This window comes from Wolffia australiana, chromosome 18 (assembly GCF_029677425.1).
Source record: "Wolffia australiana isolate 7733 chromosome 18, ASM2967742v1".
NCBI lineage: Eukaryota > Viridiplantae > Streptophyta > Magnoliopsida > Alismatales > Araceae > Wolffia > Wolffia australiana.
The window spans coordinates 11,285,174-11,297,505 of NC_135852.1; the positions used below are offsets into that span (position 1 = coordinate 11,285,174).

Sequence of the window (12,332 nt, forward strand, 5' to 3'; positions counted from 1 at the left end):
ACGTATAATCCATCATCCGCATGAGACTCTCGAACGACTTAGAGTATGGTTCATCGTCAAACCCCTTTCTGTCATTAGATTAGTAATGATGCGTAATGGGAATTATTGGAGAACGCCTTATCCAATATCCTCTCTTCCCAGGCCAGGGATTTTCTGCATCGTCTTCCTTGAGTCAATCACCTCTTATACCGAGGGTGGATGATCCCGTCTTGACCACTCAATCACCTTCGTGAGCTTCTTATTATACACGAGCTATGACTTGTTTGAATCCCATGATTAGAGGCTTGTAAGTCACAATCAAAACATAGTCATCCACTCATGAGATGTCCTTGGTGTCTCAAGTCAGTGGATCACTTATACAATCGTGACTTGAATCAACCTGATTGATATTTATGTATAATACCATTCGGGGATTCATACGGATAAATTTAGTGAACTCCTTCTCCAAAGAGCACCCACTATCTATCCTTAGTGTCGTCACACTTATAGCCATAGGATTAGTTATACTTATCGTATAAGTAGGAACAGCTAGTGATATTCTATCCGGCTAATTTGATGTCCGTCTCGACTATAGATCGAATAGGAATATTTAGAATACATATTTGAAGACTAGTGATAACTATATTATGATCTCATCATAATTTACTAAATCATTATACGTATTCATGGACTTCATTATAAACATCACAAGGAATAATAATGAACACAAATATTTTATTCAATGAACTTAAATAAACATGGTAGTGTGATTGGCTTGACAGTCACATAATATCCATCACATATTATTATCCAATGGTGATATCTTGAGTAGAATATGTAGTAGACATACCTGAAACTTTTAAATCTAATACTTTTTATGCTTAACGCTTTAGAGGTATTTTGAAATTATGGAAAAATATTAAATATTAAATAAAATTCAAAATTAAAATGATTTCTTGTTCATATTTTCTAATCAGAGAAAAAACATATGACTATTGGACTTTTGAAATTTTACTATTATGACCTTTAAAATTTCTAAGCCTTTATATACAGTTTTGAGCCCTAATTTCAAACCCTCCTTCCCCTTGCCCTTTGAAAATTACATTCCAAAAGCTAGAGTGATCTTTCAATCCCTAAAGCAAGTTTCAAAAAAAAAATTAGCATTCCTTCAAGAGGATATTTGTTGAAATATCATTTTGAGACTATAGAACTCGGAATCGTGGTTTTTGGTGTAGGGAGATTCAAGATTCAAAGGAAAGAAGGCTGGCCTCCAAATTTCACACATCCTCGACCTTGTGATAAGTTTGAAATTTTTAGCATACCTTTCATATTGTTTTTGGATTTTGTTTAAATTATGAATAGTTTCTAACATCCACACAATTCCATTGAATTTGGAATCTCATATTTTGGTTGAGCTTTGAAAGATTTAAAAGGGTTTGAACTTGGACGCAGAGGAACCAGATGGTTGACTAATAATGTGGAAATGTTGATCTCTACATATTTATCTGGTTCTCTTATGAATATTTTTGTGATTTAATTTTTGTTCGTAATTGTGTTAAAAAACCATTCCAGGTGGAATCATCTCATTGGGTCTAGGAATGAAGAAGATATTTTTGTTTTAAAAACTCAGGTCAGACACAAATCAGTGAAATTGATCAAAAGAGATATGTGGAAACATTAACCACAAACAGAAGGTATTGCTAAAGGGAATTCATAATTATTTTCAAATTTTTAGATCAGAAATAATAATTTTGTGATCTAAAAATATTCCTATTGAAATGCATGAAATTAGGCCTTGTCTTGAATATTACTTGAGTGATTATATACTGAGTTATGTTGAAGAAAAGCACACATAGTTCAAAAATGTATTGTTCTTGCTAGATATTTGTGGTCAGTTAGGTTAAGGCTTTGGGGGCCAAGCTGAAGTAGGTCAAGCGATCTCATTCTGTGGAAGACTTTAGGGGTTTACGACGATAGAGCTTCATCGACTTTTTCCTTTTTTGGTATCCTTGATCAGCCCTATTTCCAAGTGATTTTCTTGGGAGATATTCACACAAATAAGGTTAGGGAATATCATCACCTTGAGACGAAGAACCCCCAAAACATCAATGATTGGCCAAAGTTGTCTAAAAAAAATTGTGTCTCCTATTTCCTTTACCTCGTTTCCTAGATAGAGAAATTCTATGTTGCTTAAGAATAAAAAATATAATATGGCTAGAGAACCTAATTCACCTTCCCCCCCTCACCCCACCCTCTTAGGGTTATTCCTTAGAAACTTAAAGTAACAAGCATAAAATTGGATTCTCAAATTTAATCTGAAAATTTCAACTTTGGAAAGATTATTCATGTAGGTTATTTATTTATGGGCCAACATGACCAATTAGAGGACAATTAATTCACCCATTTACAAAAAAATTACAAATAATAAGGTGCTTTCCCATTTATCTCCAGAAAAAGTATCTATCATGAGAAATCAACTGAATAAATCATTTACTATACAAAATGTATTGCAAAAATTATGTTCTTTGCAAACAATACTCACTGGATGAACTGAAAACCTTCACAGTATCATGTTGGTGGCTCAAGATAAGTCATTTCCTTAAAATTTAAAGACCGGAACCTAACAGTTTTTTCAATGAATGATGATTTAATGGGTTGGATCCAAGAAACCCTTCCTCAACTGGCCTATGTTTGAGAGACAATTTAACTACAAAAATGTCCTAAAATTAACAATTGGCAAATAATCAGTACTGTGGGACTGTGGGAATAAGCTTCATGTTCCCAAGAAAATGTGATAAAAAAATCATATAAAAAAAAGAACGAAATATGATTGAGTGTATCACTTGTTAATGATTGTCAATGTTTCCCATTGTGTGAAGCACCTTCTCGAGTAAAATTATTTATCTGAGCTCTTTTATTCCTTGGGTTTGTTTTTGAGAATTTTGACAATGCAGAACACCTGGGTTTTTTGCAAGACAGTATATCTTCTTCAAGTACTATAAGATAGAAACTAAGTTGTTGGGTCTTCTCATGATAGAATTACTACAATTGGGAGATGGGGCCTCTCTGCTGGACCGGGTCTCCATGTGAGAAGATGATCCCTAAATTTAAAAGATAATCCAGTTTTCTATACCCCTAATAAAAAATCAGTACCTTTTTGGAATTATGTTAACCTACCAGCATTTGGGTTTATATATCATGAGCTTTTTACTCAGAGTTTGATTTAGAAAATAAATATGGGCTGAGTTGGAGGGTGAGGAAGGTGTGGCACCAACGGACGAGGCAAAGAGGAAGGCAGTGCGGCCATATCTGACCCAGGTGGCGGCAGCAGCAACGGGGAATGGCAGGAAGGAGACATGGTCTGGTATACTTCCATGGATGAACACTGGCCAGCAGTTGCACCACCATCAGACAATTCAGATCCTATTCACCCACTATTGGTTTTTATTTTCCGGGCTTGCCACGAGGTAGCCTTTCCTAGGACGCACTACCCCCATTTGAGTAGGTCTAAAGGAAAATAAACTAAATTGGGTAGAGCTCTCAGGCAGTCCCACCATTAGGTAGAGCTACTGCTGGGGGTGGTGCAGCTATCAAATGGACTGGACTTTTGAACCCAACACAGTCCATAATTCAATTTAGTTGCTGGGCTTGCCACGTGGTAGCCTTTCGTTGGAAGCACTGTCCCGCTCCTCACCGGCCTTGGATAGAGCCTTGATTCTTAAAATAACGGCTTCCTCATCAAACTTCTCGTCGACGCACTGCATGAGTCTCGTCGGTTTTTTCTCTAGTCGGAGGAGGGTCAAGTGGCAGAATCAACACGAGCGCCAGAAATTGATTTAAGAAACGCTTCGGTCTGTTCCTCTTCTCCTCGTCCATCTTCTTCTGCATCTTCTTCTTTTTCTTGTCTTATCGTCCATCTTCTTCTTGTCATCCATCTTCATCTTCATCTTGTTGTCTTATCGTCCATCTTCTTCTTGTCATCCATCTTCATCTTCATCTTGTTGTCTTATCGTCCATCTTCTTCTTCCTCTTCTTCTTGTCATCCATCTTCATCTTCATCTTGTTGTCTTATCTTCCATCTTCTTCTTGTCATCCATCTTCATCTTCATCTTGTTGTCTTATCGTCCATCTTCTTCTTCCTCTTCTTCTTGTCATCCATCTTCATCTTCATCTTGTTGTCTTATCGTCCATCTTCTTCTTCCTCTTCTTCTCTTCATCCATCTTCTTCTTCGTCATCATCTTCATCATCATCTTCATCTAGTTGTGTTATCGTCCATCTTCTTCTTCCTCTTCTTCTTGTCATCCATCTTCTTCTTCTTCATCATCTTCTTCTTCTTGTCTTATCGTCCATCTTCTTCTTCCTCTTCTTCTTCGTCATCTTCTTCATCGTCATTTTCTTCTTCTTGTCTTATCGTCCTTCTCCTTCTTCTCATCCGTCTTCATCTTCATCTTCATCTTCTTCTTCTTGTCTTATCGTCCTTCTCCTTCTTCTTCTCATCCATCTTCTTCTCCTTCTTCTTTGGTCTTCATGGCGCCGACCGCAGCCGCTCTCATGCCATCGGTCCTTTGCTGTCTTCTACTCGTCGTGCAAGCCACGGGCTGCGTGGAGGAGGCCTGCAAGAGGATCGCCGTCGCCAAAGACTCCGGCGTGAGCCACGACTTCTGTGTCAGGGTTCTCCAGAGCGACACGGCGGGCGCCACCACCGACCGGCGCGGGCTCGCCGCGATAGCCGGCAAAGTGGGTTCTCGCAAGGCGAAAAGCGTTCTCGCGAAGATCAACAAGCTTCGCGAGGAAGCTCGCGGACGCGCGAAGATGCCACTCCGCGACTGCCGAGAGCTCTACCACGAGGCCGTCGACAATCTGTCCGCCGCCGCGGCCGCCGCCAAGGCCTGCAGGTATGCCGACGCCAACATCAAGTTCAGCGCCGGCATCGACGCCGCCCGCACTTGCGAAGATGGGTTCTCGGAGAAGAAGATCAAATCTCCTCTGGCGGCGGAGAACCGCGCGCTCAGCCAGATCTCCGCCATTGGCACCGCCTTGACCTCTGAAATGATAAACCCTCTCGCTTGCTAGTCTCGTTTTTGCGTCGCTCTCCTAGTTTCCTCCGGACAGTGATTCATATCAAGGTGGAAAGGGAGAATTAAATAATTTCTTGAGGTGGGTCTGCTGCAACGAGTCCAAAGGAAGGCCTTTTCTGGGTTGGAAAAAGATCCGAATTTTATAACTGGGGTGAATGGATAAAGCTAAGGGTGGGTTGTAGAAAATTTTCTTGAGGAAAGCGGACTGGGGAACCCCTTGAAAACCCCAGCCCATCTCCGCTTCCCTTCCCTAGCAGGACCTCGGGGAAAGGGGAAATGGCGGCCGCCGTCGTCTCCGCTTGGGCTACGACTCGCCCTCTCCAACGTGGTTCCTTTGCGTCTCCCCCTTCTTCGTCTTCTCCTTCTTCCGCTTCCCTCAGGGCAGCCGCAGCTCCCTTCTCACGGGGTCCCCTTCGTCTCCACTCGCTCGAGAGCAGCAGAAGCGGCAATAGGAGAAGCAGTGCGCCGAAGGCGTCTCCCCCTCGCGCGAAATACATCAGAGAGGACTACCTTGTCGTACGTAGCGTCGAGTTTCACCCCATCTGACTGCGCTCCGGCGTTTTGGTTTAGAAATTGCTCTATCGACGAGTTTCAATTGTGAACATGGTTTCCTTCTTTTATTCTGATCCTTCAATTGGTTGGAACTTGGAATTCTGGGTTGGAAGCAGAAGAAGGTCTCGGCGAAAGAGGTGGCCGAGTTGGTGAAGGGGGAGAGGAGCGTTCCAACTGTTGTGGATTTCTATGCCACTTGGTGCGGCCCCTGCATCATCATGGCCCAGCAGCTCGAGACGGTATCTCCCTTCTTTCCTGGATCCCGCATGATTTTCTCTTCAATTGGAGATTGGGGGAGATTAATTTGATCCGTATTCATGCTTATTCTTTCTCGACGATTGAATTGGCGAGTAATCATGGGAATTTTCACAAGCGCCATATATTTGTTGTGAAATCAGCCACAAGTATATTCGAATGATTTATCAAGCATTCAAGCATTCGCTCATTATTTTTCCTTTTTGATTCATTTTTTGTTCATTGCCTGCCAGCTCGCAGTGGAGTACGAGAACAACGTCCAGTTCGTAAAGGTTGACACGGATGATGAGTACGAATTCGCGCGTGACATGCAGGTTTTACTTACTGCTCGAGTCGAGCAACGACATCCTCTTCCTAAATTGAATGCCAATCTTGTCACATTCATCATCGATAATTTTATTTCTATGTTTATTGTGAAATTGTTCAGGTAAGAGGGCTGCCGACGCTTTACTTCATTAGTCCGGATCCCACCAAAGACGCCATTAGAACCGAAGGGCTCGTTCCTCCGGAAATGATCAAAAGCATCATCGAAAACGATCTGTGAGGATGGTAATTGATTTTTCTTTCATTGGTCTTTCGCTGGTGTCATGATTTGCCCAGGACTGGCGAGGGAGTAGGATTTATAAGGTTGTAATGGCATGAATTAGCCGGTTCAAAGAATTGTTTTTCCCCTACTATTATCTTGTTTGTTCTTGAAGAGGGGACCTACAGAGAGCACTTTCCCCGCAATGTCTCGCAGAAACTCTACATGCCCATTTCTTCTCTCGACATGATCTTGCTTGTAGTTCCATTCTTTAACCACTTCAACCTCTAGATCCGGCTCGTTTTGAGAGACATTGCGGTGTCTGCAAGTTTTTATCTGATTCAAGAGAAATCAGTACCCTTGGTTTCTGATTCAAGCAAGTGTTTATGATTCTTGTTTCTCATCAATCCGGAAGCCCTACATTAATTTAACTAAAAAAAATAAAAAATAACTCCACCAATTGCCGTCTACATCGTAAAATAATCATGCGGCTGGTGCTCTTCCCCAAGTGTGTGCTCAAATAGGAAGAATTAGGTGTCATGTTTAATAAAAATTGGAGAAAACAAAATGCAAAGCGTTTATGATTATTGTTTCTCATCAATCCGGAAGCCCTAAATTAATTTAACTAAAAACAAAAACAAAAAATAACTCCACCGTAAAATAATCATGCGACTGGTGCTCTTCCCCAAGTGTGTGCTCAAATAGGAAGAATTAGGTGTCATGTTTCGTTTAGGAGCTGTAGATTCACCCCTGTCAGAGCTTTAAGTTCTCCTCGAAGACGCAGAACTTTTTCCTTAATTGAATGGCAGAAATCTTAAGAATGGTTTCGTTTAGATTCCCATGTCAAAAACTAAAATGTACGTAGCTATCCTAATCTATGCTGTATATAAAAAAATTGATCTAATTTCCAATCTGATCGCCCTAGTTTTGTCTGAATTCTATGAATCTTCTTAACCTGGTCTTGCGGCACATGCATGTCAGATCAGCCAGAAAGAAATTGATCAAGTGGGGTGTTTCTAGAACATCTACAGCATGCCATGGTCAATGGTTCAATGCTATAGTGACATGATATGTAATTCAATTTCTGATAACAATATATTTTATGTAATGCGATTAAATGTGGTGTCGTGTTCAAAGCTACAGGAGATTAACAAAGCCATAAAAGTTAAGTGATAGAATCTAATGATTCATAAAATATTCTGATTGAATCAATTTGTTAGAAATAAAAAATCATAGGCGTGGGACATTTTGGGTAAAAAAAGGCCATACACTTTTTTCAATTGGAAATTAAAACAATTAAAGGCACTGCATAAACCTGCTACAAACATTGTGAAGATTTTATGAAAAATGAGATGTATTTATTTATTCAACTTTGAACATTCCAGAAAACATAGATGTGCATGAAAATCAGTAAAACAATCAAGTAATAGCATTCCAAACTATTCAGATAAAACCTAAGAATCTTTATTTAAAATGAACGCGTGCGATTGATATGGTTAAATGATGCCTTAATCAAGCAAAATATACTAGGTTAAAAGCCTTAAGTCACATGCTGAGGTAAAGAAACTAAAAAATAAGGATAATGTATGATTATTTTTTAGTTTCTAGATCAAAACCCAGTCTAGTCTTAGGAAAAATCACATTTTATTCTGTATTCCGCATTGAAACATCTAACGAGACACTTCGTAGAGACTGATTCTAACATCACAAAAATATTTTGATCATTTGAGATGAGATCACATATTAATGACCCCTTGTTATAAAACTACTGCAGTGCCTAATTGTTCTTCAATATAACAATGTCATTATACCATTGTTCAACTTCACTTGAAAATTATACCTATTTCTTCATCTCTACTTGGATATGCTTCATCCTCTCACTTTTATGTTCTCCTTTCCAATCTATGGCTGATTATGTGCATTCTTTGAATTCTCCTTATAAATTTTAGATATCTAAATAACAGATCATACTGTCTGAATATAAATAATGCAACGTTTAAGATCAAGTAATATAAAATTTCATTAAAAATTAAATGCATTTTATCTTGCATTTTATAAATGCCACAATTTAATATTAAAAAGCATTCTCCAGAGTACGATGATACTGAAACACAAAGCAAACCCAATGAATCTAAAACTAAAAAACATACTCACAATGCTAAGAGGTTCGTCAACTGAAAATAAACATGTCATCAATAAAAAAATCCAAAAAAATTAACTTTTTCAAAATACTGAGATCAATATTTTGGTGAGTGAAAACGTCCTTAATCGTTCCACCATATTTGGTACATATTTAAAGAATCAATTTATATGTTTTTTATTATATATTTGTAAGTTTTCAGGGCACATTGAGCTGCGCAATAAAATTTAATATTTTCTCAATTCTTGATCAAGACTAGAGTTATGCATTTTTTTAAGGGGTTGAATCACCAAATGTCACGAACTTTCCCCGTTGCTCACCGTATGTCATGTACTTTCGAAATATCACCGTATGTCACAAATTTTTGAAAATTATCACGGTGTGTCACGAGGCTTGGCCGCCGGTGACGTGGACGATGACATAGGTGCCACGGGTGAAGCTGAGCCTTGTCATCGGCCATGTCATCGTCCACGTCACTGGAAGCGAAGTAGGGGCTCCGATTCTGGCGTTTTTGGCAATTTTGGCTGGATCTTGGCGATTTGGGTGGCGATTTGGGTGGATCAAGAAGACGAAGAAGTTTTCCGGACGATTTGGGTGGATCTCTGCGGTAAGATTTTGCCATTTTTTTTTGTCTTGGATTTCTTTCTGCGATTGATCGCTGAGAAATTGTATGTTTATCTAATTGTAAATCATTGGCTTTAGCTATGATTGGTTGTTGATAACACACATTTTTATTTGGTTAATATGACAATATTTACATGTTTATTTTTTTTAAATTGATTATATATGTGTTTAATCAATCCTATAATGATTAAATCCATTTTCAGAATGATTTTTTGGATTTTTTCAATTTTTAATTATTTTTGGGGATCATTCTGATGTCAAATTTTTAAAGAACATAATTTTTTGAGTATGAATATAAATTTTCCCAAATTGGTTGGCATTATACTCGAAGATATACTAATTTTTAAATTCATTATACATATTTCTAATATTTTATGAATTGATATCTATTTTTTCTAACATTCTTACATTTCTAACATTTGAATGGCTCTTTGACTTTTTTCTGGACTTCAAAAATCAGAGGAGAGTGAAATTGGAGGGGTGAGAGCAATTGGAATTTAAATCACGATATCTAATGATCTAGAAGGCGTTTGGCTGGCGTTGTGAATGATGGTTCATTTTCCGTTTCTTTCCATCCATGAAGTAGGATTTATAAATAGAGCCTCCATATTTTGTAAAAAGCTACATTGAAGCTCATTTCCTCCTAAAGAGGCTATTTGAAAGAGAGTGAGATTTTGAAGTTCCATAAAGAGTGTTCTTGGTGTTTTGAGTTATTGGGGAAGATGAACAGAGAAGTGGAGACGCTGATCTGCATCAAAAAAATGTCTTCACCCCAATGGAACATAAAGGAATCAGAGGTCTCTTTCCTTACATTAGTTTCTCTCCTTCACATCCCTTAACTTTGGTCGATGCCCTCATTTTTCATCATCTCATTCTCATCACCATCTTCCATAAACTCACCCCACCACAGCCATCTGCGATCTTGATCTTGTCACCTTCATCGCATAGAAAAACCCCAAATCATCTTGTGCATTATTCTATTCTCCATCTCACAACCACTAATCCATTCTTCCATCACATCCATCATTTAGGTCATTATCATTTCTTCTTACACCATTAAATTTCACCATCATTCATCTACATCCAATCACATCCATTCACCCATCTCATCATCCTATCTTCTTAGTCATCTCACATCTTCAGCTATCTCACAGTCTCAATTCCATTTGATCCATCCACGTCCTTCAACCTATTCATCGTATTATGATGCATATCATCGTTATAATATAATAACTATCACCCTCTCACCTCCTCAGATTCCTCACATCACAATCCCCTATTTTATATGTATATCCTCTCATACTTCTCAAATCATCATTTAAAGAATAGGTAGTAAAATTAAACCATGATATATTCCCTATGGAGACGACCATTTCTCATCACTAAGTAAAAAAATTATTTATGAGTGAAGGTTTATAAATTTTTTTGATTCCTCAGATATCAATGAAAAATAAAATCCCTAAATTTGAAGTTATTAGTTATGACCAATGATTATATGTGATATAAAGGCATAATAATTTTTCCACATGGCACCACATGAATAAAGTTGGAAAAATTACAAAATATCTTTAGATAAATGTACAAACTCTAATATTAATCTATTAAAAATATTTAAAATTGATATTCTTTCTTAGAAAAATATTTTAATTCATGATAATGATAATCTAATATACAAATTAGTACAAATCTAAAAAACATAAAAACCAATAAAATAGAATATCATCCTAAAAATATATTTACTCATTTTAAGCATGATAACATGAACATAAATGAACACGTTTAATTCATGATAATGATAATCATAATCTCAATTTTAGGGGTTTAATTCATCGTTGGTAATTGAGATTATTCAATAAAAATATATTTAACCGTACTTTAGAATACTTAGTAAGAGTACGGGACGTCTACTCAGGGAACGATGATTAAGGTTTTAATTTTCTCATTATAGTGATTATCGGTACGAGAAGAAATAATACGAGAATAGAATAGGCAAAGTAGTGGTGATACCGATGAAATATAAGTAGAATTAAAATTTTTTTTATGAGAATAAGGTAGAGGGCGAGACGTATACAATGGTGATCAAATTCCTGAATGGTATGATGGTAAAGATAGAGACTGGATAATTGGGACAGAAGTAAGTGAAATGATAAATCAAAGGATGATAACAAACTATAATTATGATCAAGATGATTTCTGGAGAGAAACAACTTAAGGCGAAGACACTTACCTTAGATCCTTACATTTTTCTAGGATCACAGTGATTAATGAGTGCCGGTAAGCTCCCCCTATTCTCTAATGCTTCTTCCCACATACCTAAGACACCAAGAATACACTTGATGGATCTCAAAACTCACTATCTTTCAATCAGCCCACACGATTAGGAAGCAAGTTCAAGATGAATTTCACAGTGATCTAGGCCTATATTTATATATCAGAGGTTATGGATGGAAAGAGGAGGGGAAGACGAAGCAATGCTGAAAATTTCAGCTAAATCGGAGTTGCAGATCAAAATCTATCGCCGTTTGAAGTTGAGCCAATCCTAGCCCTTGATTTTTTCTCCCTCCTTGTCATCCGCTCCCTCATTTTGGATTTTCAGTTAAACAGTCACGTCATTCAAGTTTCTGCATCTCCTCACCTTCCGCACTTGATTTCTTGTCTTCTACGCTACGTGTACCTGAAAAATGGACAAAAGAAAGGGCGAAGTAATAATAAAAAGGGGAAGAAGGTGCTCTCTTGAGGCTATCATGGCGGCGCGTCAGCGCATGCCATGTTGCCTTTCTTCTTTTTTTCTCTTTTGTTTTAAACAAGTGGACACGAGAACACCACGCCATTCTGCGCCAAAAAAAAACAATAAAAAATAGTCATTCATGAGTGCAATCATCGCTTCGTGAGTCGCAAAGCAATAATTGCATGGTTAACGATTGGATGGCGCCAATCATTAGCAGCACTACGATTTGTCATCGTTTGATGAATCAAATGATGACATGTGGTGGCGTATATAAAATGGCTAAAAAATACTTCAAAAATTGATACTAAATAAAATAAAAGCTCAACAAAATATATAAATATATATATATATATATTGAATTACAAAAATCATATCTTTTCAAATTTAATGTCAAATAATTCTAGAAAAATCATGTTGTATCTCAAAATTTATATTCTTTTAGAATCTATAGT

The 12,332-nt window shown here is 37.6% G+C and overlaps 2 protein-coding genes across 2 annotated transcripts; both read left to right on the forward strand.

The window, feature by feature from the left end:
- The first annotated feature begins 4,507 nt into the window (after positions 1 to 4,507).
- On the forward strand, positions 4,508 to 5,059 carry LOC144714844 (putative invertase inhibitor). Its single transcript, XM_078589633.1, has one exon. It carries the CDS (start codon positions 4,508 to 4,510, stop codon positions 5,051 to 5,053), a length of 546 nt encoding a protein of 181 aa, XP_078445759.1. The 3' UTR covers positions 5,054 to 5,059.
- A 172-nt stretch (positions 5,060 to 5,231) lies between these two features.
- Positions 5,232 to 6,542, forward strand: LOC144715214 (Thioredoxin z). Its single transcript, XM_078590138.1, has 4 exons — positions 5,232 to 5,574; positions 5,727 to 5,849; positions 6,099 to 6,179; positions 6,293 to 6,542. The coding sequence occupies exons 1-4, from the start codon at positions 5,335 to 5,337 to the stop codon at positions 6,407 to 6,409; spliced, it is 561 nt and encodes a 186-aa protein (XP_078446264.1). The 5' UTR covers positions 5,232 to 5,334; the 3' UTR covers positions 6,410 to 6,542.
- The last annotated feature ends 5,790 nt before the right edge of the window (positions 6,543 to 12,332 follow it).

Bases quoted from the DNA above. Each gene is read 5' to 3' on its own strand.
- LOC144714844 (XM_078589633.1), top strand. From the start codon at position 4,508: ATGGCGCCGACCGCAGCCGCTCTCATGCCATCGGTCCTTTGCTGTCTT.
- LOC144715214 (XM_078590138.1), top strand. From the start codon at position 5,335: ATGGCGGCCGCCGTCGTCTCCGCTTGGGCTACGACTCGCCCTCTCCAA. The intron at 5,575-5,726 runs GTACGTAGCGTC...GGTTGGAAGCAG, and splicing joins TCAGAGAGGACTACCTTGTC to AAGAAGGTCTCGGCGAAAGA. The intron at 6,180-6,292 runs GTTTTACTTACT...GAAATTGTTCAG, and splicing joins AATTCGCGCGTGACATGCAG to GTAAGAGGGCTGCCGACGCT.